The following is a 13689-nucleotide window of genomic DNA, read 5'->3' on the forward strand; positions in this document are numbered from 1 at the left end:
TCTGGTCAACCAAACAGTGTCCGTATTTGTATGTGGGGGAAATGCCTTGGTCCTTTTGGAGCTCCATATAAGTACTTTTGCATTCCGCATTGATCAACAGCAGTTTATCTTGTCCTTGGCACTACTTCATCATAACATCAGCTTCATCTTGTTGTCAAGTGGGTGATAATTAACTTTGATCCCAAAGGAAATTGTGGGATAAACAAAAAGGTCAGATTCCGCTCTTCTGTTCACCTTTAAACCGGCCCACCAGAAATTCTTCTCCTTGTCATTATGGTGAATGACACGTTCTACGAGGACCTACAACAACCAAATGCTCCTCTATTGATGATTTAATCTTTCTATTTGTCAGTCACAGAGTGCGTGGATTGGTCCAAATTGGTCTTGAGCATACCTGCATAAATCTCCTATTGTAAATATTGAACAGGTTTAGTATTTACGTTAATCGGATCGACTGTTTTCTAAGCAGATCGTGGAACAAAATCACCTTTAACAAATCACACACCACAGGATAATCACTTATGATAGCTTTTTAGAAACACCCGATAATAAGTCGATATTCGCTAACAGAAGGAGATTATCATATGTTTGTACACTGCACAGTACCCATACAAATATTGTACAAGTTTGAATTTTTACGATGACTCTGTCTGCTTTCTGAACAGCTAAAAACACTCTTAACACACGGCAGCATGGGATTATCGCTCAGGACAATCTTCGATAATTAGGCCTTGGGTGTGGAAGGGTGCTCAAATTTGGCCCGATCATCGACACGTGTGTGTGCAAATTGTTACGTATTTTGACACAATCACGTGCAGAAGGATTTGCAATTACGACTGGTGGCGTCACCTGTTTTCTGAGCAGATCAAGGTGTAACGCACCAGAGGGTAATTACTTAAGACAATCTTTGACATTTGGGCCTCTCCTGACTTTGATCAAAAAGAAATTAATTCTTCAAATCAGCCCGATCATTGGTATGCGTGTTTCACAGCACATCATTTCACATCACACGAAAGGATAATTGCTGATGATAGTCTGTTACAGACATCCGGTAATCCGACTAACTGACTTTTGATCAAAAGGGGCAAACAATACTCAAATTCATCCCAATTATCACTATGTGTGCACACCTCTTTAGCCTTTCACTAGTTTAGCAAGTTGGCCGACCAGCAACCTTTCTGTCTCCATTCATTATCATCACTTCTTTCCTCTCATTATATTGCCTGCTTTTATGTTACGACTGAGTCAGTGTGCAAAGAATCTGAAAGTTGCATCTTAAAAAACAAAACAAAAAAAAACAGGAAAGGCTGCCTTTGAATGAGACGTCGCAATCTGCGTCGCTGGCCTTCAAACGCAGCGTCTGAAAGAATGATCCCGTCATGAAAGCGCTCCAGACTAGAGAGCCTACACGAGACGGCGACGACGACGTCGAGGAGCAAAGTGTCCTGAAACGTCGATGGAAAGTTAAGCGTGGGTGGCCCGTCGACGGCCCCGACGGAGCGCCGTTGCTCTCCCGCCCACGCTCGCTCGCAGAATCGCCGAGGCTTCTTCTTCATCATCGCGTCAGCCAAACTGTGTCCAATCGAAGCCCCCGTGGCCCTTTAATTACTGCAGCCGTCCCCGCCTGATGGTGGTTTGAAAATCACACGGGATGGTCGTTAGAATGGCGAGGAGATGAGATGCGGCCGAGATGGGGCGACGGGCGCTGATTTGGAGGGTCTAGCACCTTTTGAATTGAAGTGGGGATTGAAAATGGAGACGCCGGTTGAATGATAAACAAGCTGATGTTAGAAAACGCCGGAATGAGCACAGCCATGAGGCCATAACCTCATCGCAAGACACATTTAGCATATTAAATGACTCATTTGTCATATAATTGCGACAAAGTGAATATTTTAGAATCAACATATCAAAGGCTAAAAGAAAGATTGTGTTATTTTATTCATGTACGCAAGCGAAAGCTCAGACATGTGACTTTCGATGTGCACAAACACACAATAATAAAACCACTTAACCTTTGTGCCATGCGTCTGAATATGAAAGGCAATAATTACACTGATCAGCCGTGATTGGAAACATTACCAGAGCAATGTGCTGTTTAGGTGAAATATTTCATTGTTTATTTCCAAACACTGAACATTTGACCCAGTATGATAACCCTAGCTGAACAAACAAGATTCATGTATTAACTAATTCATTCATTCATTCATTCATTCATTACGACACACATATTCAACTTCAAACCAAATCAACAATCCTTATAATTTTAGGCCAAGCCCCCAAACATGAACTTGTACTGCATGCATTCTAATTTTCTTGTTATGGGGAAAGTCATGTGACCAAAAAATCGGAAACCATTTTTGTGGCAGGAGTTTTTAAATGTTACCCTACAAATGTGATCAGACATCAGACATGGTCATCTTTGTTCGCTCTTGAAGACATCTTGTGTAAAATAAAGAAATTGGAGACCCGCATGGAAATGCTTCGTCTTGGTTTTCAGAATGCGGAAGCTGGCTGAACATAACCCCTATCACAGTACATTTATTCATATTAGGGCACGACCAATTTGGATTTTTTTTTTTTTTTTTTTTTTTAGACCGATGCAGATTTTTAGCAGAAAGAAAATGCCAATTACCAATTCATCGGCCGTTAACAATAATAATTAAAGAAACATAATGGAAAACAAATCCTTCAATACAACACAAGCCGAAGTAGCCCAAATTTTAGAACTGTGAATAAAACGTGCCAACCACTTTTCCATCATGCTGCTTAGGTCATTAACACTTGTGCAAAAAAAGACAGAAACCTTCCTTCCAGCATCTTGGTCTCCAGGCAACAACAGATCTGATTAGTCACCTGATCGAGAGCAACACCGATGACGCCAGTGCATTTTTTTTTTTGTTGAGAAAATATCTTCAACTCAAAGAAGTCAGAGCGCTCACACGTTTAAACAAAAAAAAAAAAAAAACTGTGCAGCAGTTTGTTCCATAGCGTTTTCTCTTTGGAAATAATTGAAAAGAGAGCAAGTCGTCCACCTGGCAATTCCATTCCAAAGTGTCGTATTAGTAGCTGCAGCTTCGACGATTAGCTCATCGCCGCTAATTATTCGCTGCTTAATCCACGTGTCTTTTGTCAAACGGCTCGCTGCGGGGGCGAATACGTCGGGATTGTCATGTTGCATCTGCTTCTTGGAGCTCACCGTTTGCACCTCTAAGCAATTAATCATTGAAAAAAAGAAAAAGAAAAAAAAAAGCTTTGCAACAGCCTGGGTCGGGATTAATGAACTCCTATCGCAAGTTATTACACTGAGTGGATTATCTGAGCAAATGTATGTCCACATTTGCTGCGTGCATAATTTCTCTGGCTTGGGTTTCTGTAAGTGAATTCCAACCCCAGCTATGGCTTATGCCATCCATTAGAACTGTAGAAATTGAAGTTAATGAAAAATGACAAGTATGCACTGTAGGTAAAAGATAATTGCAAATGAACATGGAGACTTTGCAGGCAAATCCATGTAAATCCTTCAGTGGAAACAAGGAGGAGATTTTCCCCCTTACACTGATAAGATTTCCCGCAGGACCGGAAAAAAAGGAAAGCAACCTCCAACCTACACTCCACATATTGGAATTGATTCTCTCATCAGCAGCGCTGCACATATTTAGCTTCCAGCTAATTGCGACAGGCAAGGCTTATTCTGTGCGGTGACAATAAGAGAGGCCACAGAGGAGCGATGCAGGTACTGCCATCATTCTGAGCAGGTTGGCGCCGAATTGCGCTGTCCAAACCGCTCCGCTCCACAAAGTGACACGGCGACAAATGAAGTGGTTGCGTATCGGCTCGAGATATTGACTTCAACTATTGGCTCAGGTAGAAACACGTGTGTTTACCTCTGCCAAGGAAATGATGTTTCTGTCTCTGCTTTGTTAGTAAATTGAGGAATAAAACTATCGAACCGATTTCTGGGAAACTGTGAATGCATACTGTACAGTGCTTAGTAGATGTACAGTATCAGACCAGCACAAATTACCGTATTTTCCGCACTATAAGGCGCACCTAAAAGCCTTCAATTTTTTCAAAAGCTGACCATGCGCCTTATAATCCAGTGCGCCTTATATATGGATCAATATTTAGCCGCAACTGGTCTCGCTGTCAAGACGCTATCGGTGACCCTGCACGATCGGTGACGCGCATGCGCAGAAGATCCCGCCATCTTAGATCGCTAGCTAATACTAATACTTTACCTCGGAGAGGTTTTTCTACTGTAATTCCTAATTTATAGTTCCTGGTCATAAAACAGCCAGAAAAATGCAACATAGTATAAAAACCTTGACTTGGCACTGTGATGTCATTTTCAGTGGCAAAATGGCCACCCCATGAAATGTTTAAAAACGGGTGGATTTTGCTGCTTAATTAAAATTACACTAACCCAAAATTAATCAGAATACTGTGTTCAGACTAATGGGGATGAAGAGAACATGTCAAGATCTTTTCACAACATGAAATCATGTAAGTTTGCTTATTAACTCATTTGCTCCCAATAACGTGTAAATACGTTTTTTTAATGTTCTAAATGTCCCAAAGACATATTTATACATTTTTTTGTTTTTTTAAGCTAGAGCATACATAAGGCTTTGATGCAGCCTCTCAACTGCAAAGAACGGTTGCAGAAATGGTAGTTATTACACAAACGACCAGCAGGTGGCAGCAGAGCAAAGGAGATCAACCAGGGCCATCTAGAAAAAAAGCTCAATTACTTAAAATTTTGAATAGATTTGTGAAAACCGATGAAAAATACCTCTCTTCTTTTTCCCGATGAAAGAATAGACTTTAATCTTTCTTTTGATAGGTCCCATGCTTTGAGAACAATAGAACACAATATTCTGCGGGCCTTGCAAAATCAGTCAAAATCCAGTAAAACAGCCGGGAGCGAACGGGACTGCTTCTGTGAAAATGGCGGCGAGTGAATGAGTTAACTTCCCCAATCACGCTCATTTCACGTTATCTTACAGATCAAGAGCGGATCGGGAAGGACTCCAACTATGAGCAGGAAGGCAAGGTGCAGTTTGTGATTGACGCCGTCTACTCCATGGCGCACGCGCTGCACAACATGCACCAGGAGCTGTGCCCGGGCAGGGTGGGCCTCTGCGCCAAGATGGACCCCATCAATGGCACGCACCTGCTCAAGCACATACGCCGCCTCAACTTTAAAGGTGAGTTGGCACCCCACTTATGCAACCACATTTTCCCAAGCCAATTTTGAAAATCAAGTGCATCTGTCTGTCCATCCATCCATCCATTCATCCATCCATCCATCGTCAGCCTCTCTCAGCTGACTTTGCCAGCCAATCGTAGGGCATATTTAGACAATTATCCACACCAGACGTCTACAGTATTTGCTTTCCAGTTTATGGGGTGGTCAATCTGCAATGTTATATCCTGGGGATTTCTTTGTGCCACCTGATTTTCCTCAGTTCTTACCTGATGTCATCTAAATAAATATAGGCCCCGCCCCTAAAAGATCATCATCACATTTATAGGATTTGTTCCATGCTAAAGCAAGAATGAGTCACATATTTTGCCCATAGACTTCCAATTCAATCACATGCTTTGCCACAATGATTTCAAATGCATTGATGACATCATCCTCTATTGAATAGGTTATTTTATTTATTTATTTATTTTGCATTTCCTCCTGCCAGCTATCAGTCAAGTTCACATCCGTGACTTGCATATTAATTTTTCAATTATTCACACACAAAAAAAATCCCCACGTATCCACATTTCATGTTATTAAAAAATGTGGGGAAGTAATTTAAGACAATTTTCATTATTTTTTTTCACGCAAACTCAAGTGTGTGTGTGTGTGTGTGTGTGTGTGCGTGTGTGTGTGTGTGTGTGTGTGGGTGGGTTGTACAGCATTTGTGTAGATAAATTATTCATTTGAAGTCGTGCGCTGTGTGAGCTATCTTTTTCTTTCAATTCTAATTAATATCTACTTGTCGCTTTGGCAGAATGTCAATTAAATGTTTAATCCATAAGTGTAAAAGAGAGAGTTTAAAAACTATTCAAGGAAAGAAGAAGAACCTCTCACTGGGAAGTTTTTATTTGACATACATGTTAATATAAGTTACATATTCTTGGCTCTGACAGGGCAACAAACCTTGTTTACACTACAGTGGGGACATGTAAAATCATTTGAGACCAATACTGAGTACTATAAATTGTAAATATTTGTACAAAAGAGAGCACGTCCGCCTCCCAGTTCAAATGACTCGGGTTCGAGTCCAGGCTCCGGCCTTCCTGGGTGGAGTTGGAGCTGCTCAGAGCCAGCTGAGATAGGCTCCAGCAACCCTTGTGAGGATTGAGCGGTCAAGAAAATGGATGGATGGATGGATGGATGGATGGATGGATGGATGGATGGATGGATGGATGGATGGATGGATGGATGGATGGATGGACAAAAGAGAGATGTCGCTTATGACTAGTCAGAGTTAGGGTGACTTGGGATAGGAGTTGTCTTTTCGGTTTAGGATTAGTAGTTTTAGGGGTTACTTTAAGGAGGGTCAATCGAGTTAAAGTTTGGTTAGAATTAGGGTGTAAATGAATAGGGTCAGGATTAGGCTATTTTATAGGGTTATGGTCGAAATGTGTATCCAACCGTACCTTTGATGAATACCAATTCTAGTTCTGTGTTTATAATGTGGAGGATCGATGATCCGCGCCGTTTAAATTGTTGGCTAAGTGTTCCTTTTTCAGCAACAGCATTGAATCTGTGCACACGTTAGTTTTCAGTAACACCACTTGGAGAATTAGTATGTCATAGTGACCATTAAAGGTGTCTCATGGCCTTTCATCTCGCTAACCTGAATCCCCAGACATCTGCCGAGCGGAGACACTTGCCTCAAGGGACTGTTGACTTTCATTCGGCCACTTTAGAGGTTTGAGCTTTTTTGGGGGGTGGTGTGTATGTGTGTGTGTGTGTGGTGGGAAGGGGGGGTGCTCCTGATTAGAGAAGCCAGGCAGAGTAGTGAGAAAAAGTTAGCCGTCACCAAACAGGAAGATACCCTAAAGACTAAATTGTGCCGTTATCTATAAAAACACCATGTCCACACTGATATTTTTCAAAACGTACAGCGCGGAACCTCTCAACTCCAAAGTTTGATCATATTATCAGGAAAATGTGCCTCAAACGTTATTTGATCTTAGGAAAGTGGAAAGATACTTTTAAGTAATGGCGTGTGTGTTCATAAACACAGCCTCACATGAAGTTCTTACACGGACGTACAGTAAGAAAGCACAAAGCCCTTTTAAGAAGAGGCAAGATACGACACAACTTTATTGATCTATCAAACCTTAAATGGATTTATTTCAACAGTGTACATGGAGGTTTCATCTGACCAGACAGGTTGCCTCCAGGTTACACTGCAGCAAACTCCATATAATTGCATCAGCCCACAGCAAGATATTGAAACTGTCCAGATGTATAAAACAAGAGCTACAACTGCATTTGCTGGGGCTGTGAATTCTATGCAGACTGAATTTAAAGCATAGTGTGATGATGATATATGAAACGTGTGGAAAATGTGTATTTAAGAAGAAACATAAGGAATTTACTTAGATTTATTTATATGTATTTTTGTATTGAGTCATATTAATTTATATAAACCTTAACTCATTCACTCCCAGCCATTTTCACAGAAGCAGTCCCGTTCGCTCCCGGCTGTTTTACTGGATTTTGACTGATTTTGCAAGGCCCACAGAATATTGTGTTCAATTGCTATAAAAGCATGGAACCTACCAAAAGAAAGATTAAAGTCTCTTCTTTCATCAGGAAAAAAAAAGTATGTTTCTATCTGTTTCCGTTTTGCAGCAATTATCATTAGAAGAGAGCTAAGTTTCATCAGTTTTCACAAATCTATTCATAATTGTCAGTAATTCAGCTTTTTTTCTAGATGGCCCTGTTTGATCTCCTTTGCTCTGCTGCCACCTGCTGGCCGTTTGTGTAATAACTACCATTTCTGCAACCGTTCTTTGCAGTTGAGAGGCTCCATCAAAGCCTAATGTATGCTCTAGCATAAAAAAAAAAAAACAACAAAAAACAAAAACGTATTTATACGTTATTGGGAGTAAATGCGTTCATCACAAAAGTCTCAAAGGGTTTCACTGGCCCACAATTGAGAAATATTAACGGCAAGAGGGCAAGGCAAAACTCAAAACCCCCATATTTGGAAAAACAAAAACAAAAACAAAATCAAAACAAAAAAAATAACAGAAGAAACCTTAAGAAGGGACCACATATGTGGGGAATCACATTCCCAGGATGGCCAAGCAGGGCTGGGTAATTGGTCCATTTAAGGGTAGTAGTTGATTAGGGTTAGTAAAGTGAGGGTTGGTTTGGGAATTACTGCCGTGTAAGGATTAGTAGAGTTAGAGTTAGTCGAGTTGGAGCTATCTTGGGTTAGAGGTAATCCTTGTTGAAGTGGGTCACTTTTCTTGTAATGATGATTCATTGTTGGGACAGAGCCAGCAAGAATCTATTGTTACACGCGGGTGTGTTTGTCAGCAGTTTTGGTGGGTAGCCGCTAAAAATAATGACAACGCCTACAAAGTATGGGCTTGGGTTTCTCATGCGATGCGGATGAAATTTCAAAAAGCTCCTTAAAGAGCGAGCCCGCCTCAAAGCAGACGCTCGCAGGGAGCCGCTGCCGCAAAAAAACCCATTTATCTGCTCTATCTCAGCACACTGTCTGGAGGGTGCACGCTAAGCTAGCCGATGACAGATAACCTTTTTGAAAAGCTGGAACATAATCTCCAGATAGTTCTCATAGTCTGCTAATATCTGTGTGATTCTTTTACGTTCTCTCTGATCACATTTTCCACCCTGACAAATCTAGAGTCAGAGCCCCCTTTTCTTTATCGCAAATCAATTTCACAGTTCAGATTCAGCCCATTCAGCAGCAGCAGCCAACAAAGCGCAAATACTCAAACACATCCACTGCAACTCTCCTTAGACTTCTCACTTCAATTGGTCAAGAGCTGAAAAGCAGCTTCTCATCAGTCTTTCCTGTCTCCCGCAATCTCGTCACAATTTTTTATTTTGCCTCTCCTCTTTTTTTGTCCTTGCGCAGGCTTAAAGCTCGCGAACATCTTGACGTAAACATTAAGAAACTCACCCTATTCCTGCTGCTAATTTTATAAATCCATTTGGCCTTTTGTTCACATGCAAAGTGCACTTTATGTCACAGAAAAATAGAGCAATGTTGTTGACATACTCAGGCGATGTTGCAATATGAATGGCAAAATGGAGAGGTGGGCATTCCGGACAAACGGAATGTCCGTCAAGCCGTCAATGACGGATACCCGTTTTTTTGTTTTTGTTTTTTATACAATTAACGAATAACAGGAAACCTTGAAAAATTGGCGGATGAAGCACTGTCGAAAGTGGGTTTTATGCCAACGATATCATCATCAATAACCTGGTCAATAAAGACTTCCTTAGTATAATGGAAACACTAACGGATGCCCACTTCACTGACGCTTGAATTACCGTATTTTCCGCACTATAAGGCGCACCTAAAAGCCTTCAATTTTTTCAAAAGCTGACCATGCGCCTTATAATCCAGTGCGCCTTATATATGGATCAATATTGAGCCGCAACTAGTCTCGCTGTCAAGACGCTATCGGTGACCCTGCACGATCGGTGACGCGCATGCGCAGAAGATCCCGCCATCTTGGATCGCTAGCTAATGCTAACACTTTACCTCAGAGAAAATAATAAAACAGCTGTTTATTCATTTTGGGAGTGAATAGAGTCGTCAGAAAGCTGGTTTGTAATCTATTAATAAAGTTTGACTGACCTATCTGACTGTTTTGTTGACATTCCCTTTAGCGCAGCACCATCTAATGGATGCATAACGTAACCCCAGCCTCTACAGTAGCGCCTTATATATGGAAAAAGTTGTAAAATATGTCATTCATTGAAGGTGCGCCTTATAATGCGGTGCGCCTTATAGTGCGGAAAATCCGGTAACACTTTTTTCCCTCGTTTTTTAAACCTTTTTTTCCCCATTATAATTCACATTTGATGCACTATTGAGCCTATGATTGCAACCGAATCAGTTGCAGACGTAAAGCGACGATGGCGCCATTGAGGTGCAAGACACACTTCTAAGAGTGAAGTGTACCCGAGGTAAATTCTGCATGACTTTCCCATGCAGCGGTCATTGAGAGTTAATGACCAGTGTTGCAGGGAACCGTGCCTCCATTCGCCAAGGTGTGTGCATCCATGTTGGGGGCACATGGCACATGTTGGATTAATGAGCACTAATTCTTAAGGTGTGTACCGCCTACCATGATCATTAAATGTTGCATATGATTACAAGCAGTTAATTAACCCCAGTGGCCCGGAACAAGCGAGTGGCCGTCAGTTCGCACGCGCTTGCAACCTCAGGGCACACGTTGTCACATTACAGTGCAGCTCAATGTAGCGGTGGCAAAGGAGGAGGAGAGGGAGGCCTCTGTGGAGCTCATTATGCCAGCAGACTGTTTAGACAAGCAGTTTGTGCCACATGACAGGCCTCATTTCTTATCTGCAACTCAAACATTGGCCAGGCCGGCCTGAAATCTCCGCCCTAATGAAGAAGACCTACCACTGGCACGGGGAGAACGTCAGAAACCACAGGTCACGTTCCCCCCTCGGCCATTTCATTTCATTACCCAATCACTTGAATCCCCGTTTGTTTTTTTTTCTTCTCAATTTAGTTCACCACTGGAGAGGTGTGATGTGCTGTGCCAGCACATGATGCCATCTGTGTCACAGCATCACTACAGTTCTGTTCATGTCATGCCAAAAAAAAAAAAAGAAAAAGTTTGTCTATTTGGTGTCACAGTCACTGTACATGTTTTCAAACTACAGTGAGGGTGGTGGCGGTGTTGGGGGGGCTGTGGGCCGGTGGGGAGCTGTGTGGCCCTGCTGTTCCCTGTTCTGCTGCGTTCTCATGCATGCCAGATCCACCACACCAGCATCTCCAGAAACTCAAACAGAATTTTCTTCTCCCACTGCTTGCTGAATCAGTGGAGTTTGGCATTTGTGTACCTCACTCTGCTTCATCTATCCTTCCTTCCTTCCTTCCTTCCTTTAGTCTTTCCTCTGGGGTGTTTTTCACAAAGCAGGTTCAACAAACTGTGAGATTAACGCTGAACAACGAGCTCACATACCCTCAGATAGGAAACTCTCCGTTTTTGGTTCCAGTCCAGCTGATTCCAGTGAGTTATATCAATGCGGAGTAGTCACACCTGGACTTACTACCAGAGTTAAAAGACCGCATCAATGGAGCCCCAATTCGTCGAGTCACCATGGCAACGTGGCAATGTGGCAATGTGGCGTTGTAGTCAGTTTACAGTTTGTTTTTTAAACACAACCAAAATGTGTTTCAATGCGGAGGGCACTGCTCTTCAGACTTCTGTTACAAATGGTATCAGAAGTAAGATGAGGAAAACGCTAATGTGACAAAGTGTTTTAGATCCAACGACCTCTAAATCCATTTTGGAGGTAGTTCGCCTCAGTCCTGCGGAAAAATTGTGTCAAAAGGAGTATGGTAAACTGTGACGGAGAAAGGGAGTATGGGTTGAACCAATTCGTTGACTTAGCTACTTAGCATTGATATGTAAAGCTTAAAGTCTGCTAATCATAACTTTTTGACACCTTGCCTTCCAATTGGCCAGTCAACAAGGTGGCACAGTGTGGAGGACATACGTATGCATGGGTCAAAGAGGACAAAAATTAGCTGGTTGTGGATGAGCATTGGTGTTAGCCTCCATAGCTTTGATTGTTCCGATCGCCGCTGGTCTTAAAATATTCATACGAGCGGGACCACGGGACTGGTGGTGAGGAACAAAGGCAGCGGGGTGAAGTGAAGCTCATCTTTCTTGCCAAAATGTTACATCCAATTAGCCACGGAGAAGAACTGGTTGCTCATGAGAACTTATATTTGTATCACATTCACAAGACATACTGATCTCAATATCAATGTCATCATCGATGAACTGACTCCAACCCAATATAGCCGAATCTGATGTAACCACCGACGTGTGACTGGCGCGTTGTATCCATTTGGAATCGTGTAAGCCATTGGCTTTGGTGGTGAATGTCAGCGGCGCATAAACACGTTTTGTTTCGAGTCCCATTGTTCCTGTCAGCACTGCTGACGTGCAAGCATCCTGCGGAGATCATGCTGGCTTGCTTCAGTTCGCAGCTAGAGCCAAAATTGCTCCCCGGTGAGTCTCTGTGGGTGGCCAGCTAAATCTGAATTGACAAATACATGTTTATTCACGCCTGATTGTGAAGTGGTCATCGAGTGGCGGAGTGAAAGGGATGCCGGGATATTGCTGGCACACATAAATCATGGACAATTTTTAACGTAAGAGGGAAGAGGATATCTTTGTCGAATTTGATGCACTGTTGATTGAGTTCATTAAGCATTTATTGATTGAAAAGTAGATTTACACTCCTATGAGAACTAGTTATGTCCCAAAGTGGTTTAATTGTTCATTGTTAGTAGACTTGCAAATTTACTGTCATCTGAGTTAACAGATGCAGAAGGCATACAGCGTGTAAGGGGGAGTGTCCAGTTTAATGTCGAAGTCTGAATGTAGTTCTTGCCTTGTTAGGTACCAATTGGGAAAAAAAGATTAAAGTCTCTTCTTTCATCAGGAAAAAAAAAAGTATTTTTCTATCTGTTTCCGTTTTGCAGCAATAAGCATTAGAAGAGAGCTAAGTGTCATCAGTTTTCACAAATCTATTTAAAATTATAAGTAATTGAGCTTTTTTTCTACATGGCCCTGGTTGATCTCCTTTGCTCTGCTGCCACCTGCTGGCCGTTTGTGTAATAACTACCATTTCTGCAACCGTTCTTTGCAGTTGAGAGGCTGCATCAAAGCCTTCTGTATGCTCTAGCATAAAAAACAAAAAAACAAAAAAACATAAATACGTCTTTGGGACACTTAGAACATTAAAAAAAACATATTTATACGTTATTGGGAGCAAATGAGCTAAGCAGTATTGCCAAGTGAGCCCCAATTGGAAGAAGGTATCTTAGAAAGATGGACGACAAAAAGTTGGAGATCATGTCAGTACCATCTAATGTGGGAAGAGGGAGGCTCTGCCTCTCCTGCCTGCCGTGGCCGTACATCCCTGCTTGATATTGAACAGGAAGCCATCCAGTTTGGGGTGAGCAGCAATTCTGTGCCAATTTCAGGTCTTCCTACTTTTACAAAAGCCTGGTAATCTGCCAAAACAAGCCCCAATCAAAACCAGAAATTGTGAAGTGTTTCTGCCTACGCCATGTAAAATTGGCAGAACATGGCCTCACAGTTTGCTGATCATTTGATCAATGAATTTGCAGTGAAAAAAGGAGGTGCATTCACAAGCTTGCAGCTTCAATTTAGATTATTCCTTATGGGAAAATTGTCTCACAATCCAACAATCTTCCATACTGAGCTAGTGCCACCCTTACAAAAGACTTGAAAATTAAAAAAAGAACATCTATATTGACTGTGTCAATGTGCTTAATACACACTGTAATTCTCCCCTTTTGGGACACAAAGTCAGTGTAATCCTCCCATGACGCCCGGCTGCTTTCTGACGTGGGCGGCATTGTCAGCTACGGAGGCCCGACTGAAGCTCTAATC

General features: G+C 42.0%; 3 protein-coding genes across 13 annotated transcripts in view; 1 reads left to right on the top strand and 2 right to left on the bottom strand.

The window, feature by feature from the left end:
* The window catches only part of LOC144024572 (synaptotagmin-2-like), a 400108-nt gene that overhangs the window by 231511 nt on the left and 154908 nt on the right, over positions 1-13689 (bottom strand). The window lies entirely within an intron of this gene.
* Positions 1-13689, top strand: part of LOC144023446 (metabotropic glutamate receptor 4-like) — a 151907-nt gene that overhangs the window by 116236 nt on the left and 21982 nt on the right. The window contains exon 7 of the mRNA XM_077528915.1: positions 5010-5210. Coding sequence (XP_077385041.1) covers positions 5010-5210 — 201 coding nt within the window. The remainder of the gene's footprint in view (positions 1-5009; positions 5211-13689) is intronic.
* LOC144023447 (uncharacterized) overlaps positions 1-13689 on the bottom strand; it is a 250689-nt gene that overhangs the window by 113181 nt on the left and 123819 nt on the right. The window lies entirely within an intron of this gene.

The sequence above is a fragment of the Festucalex cinctus genome, chromosome 8 (assembly GCF_051991245.1).
Source record: "Festucalex cinctus isolate MCC-2025b chromosome 8, RoL_Fcin_1.0, whole genome shotgun sequence".
Taxonomy (NCBI): domain Eukaryota; kingdom Metazoa; phylum Chordata; class Actinopteri; order Syngnathiformes; family Syngnathidae; genus Festucalex; species Festucalex cinctus.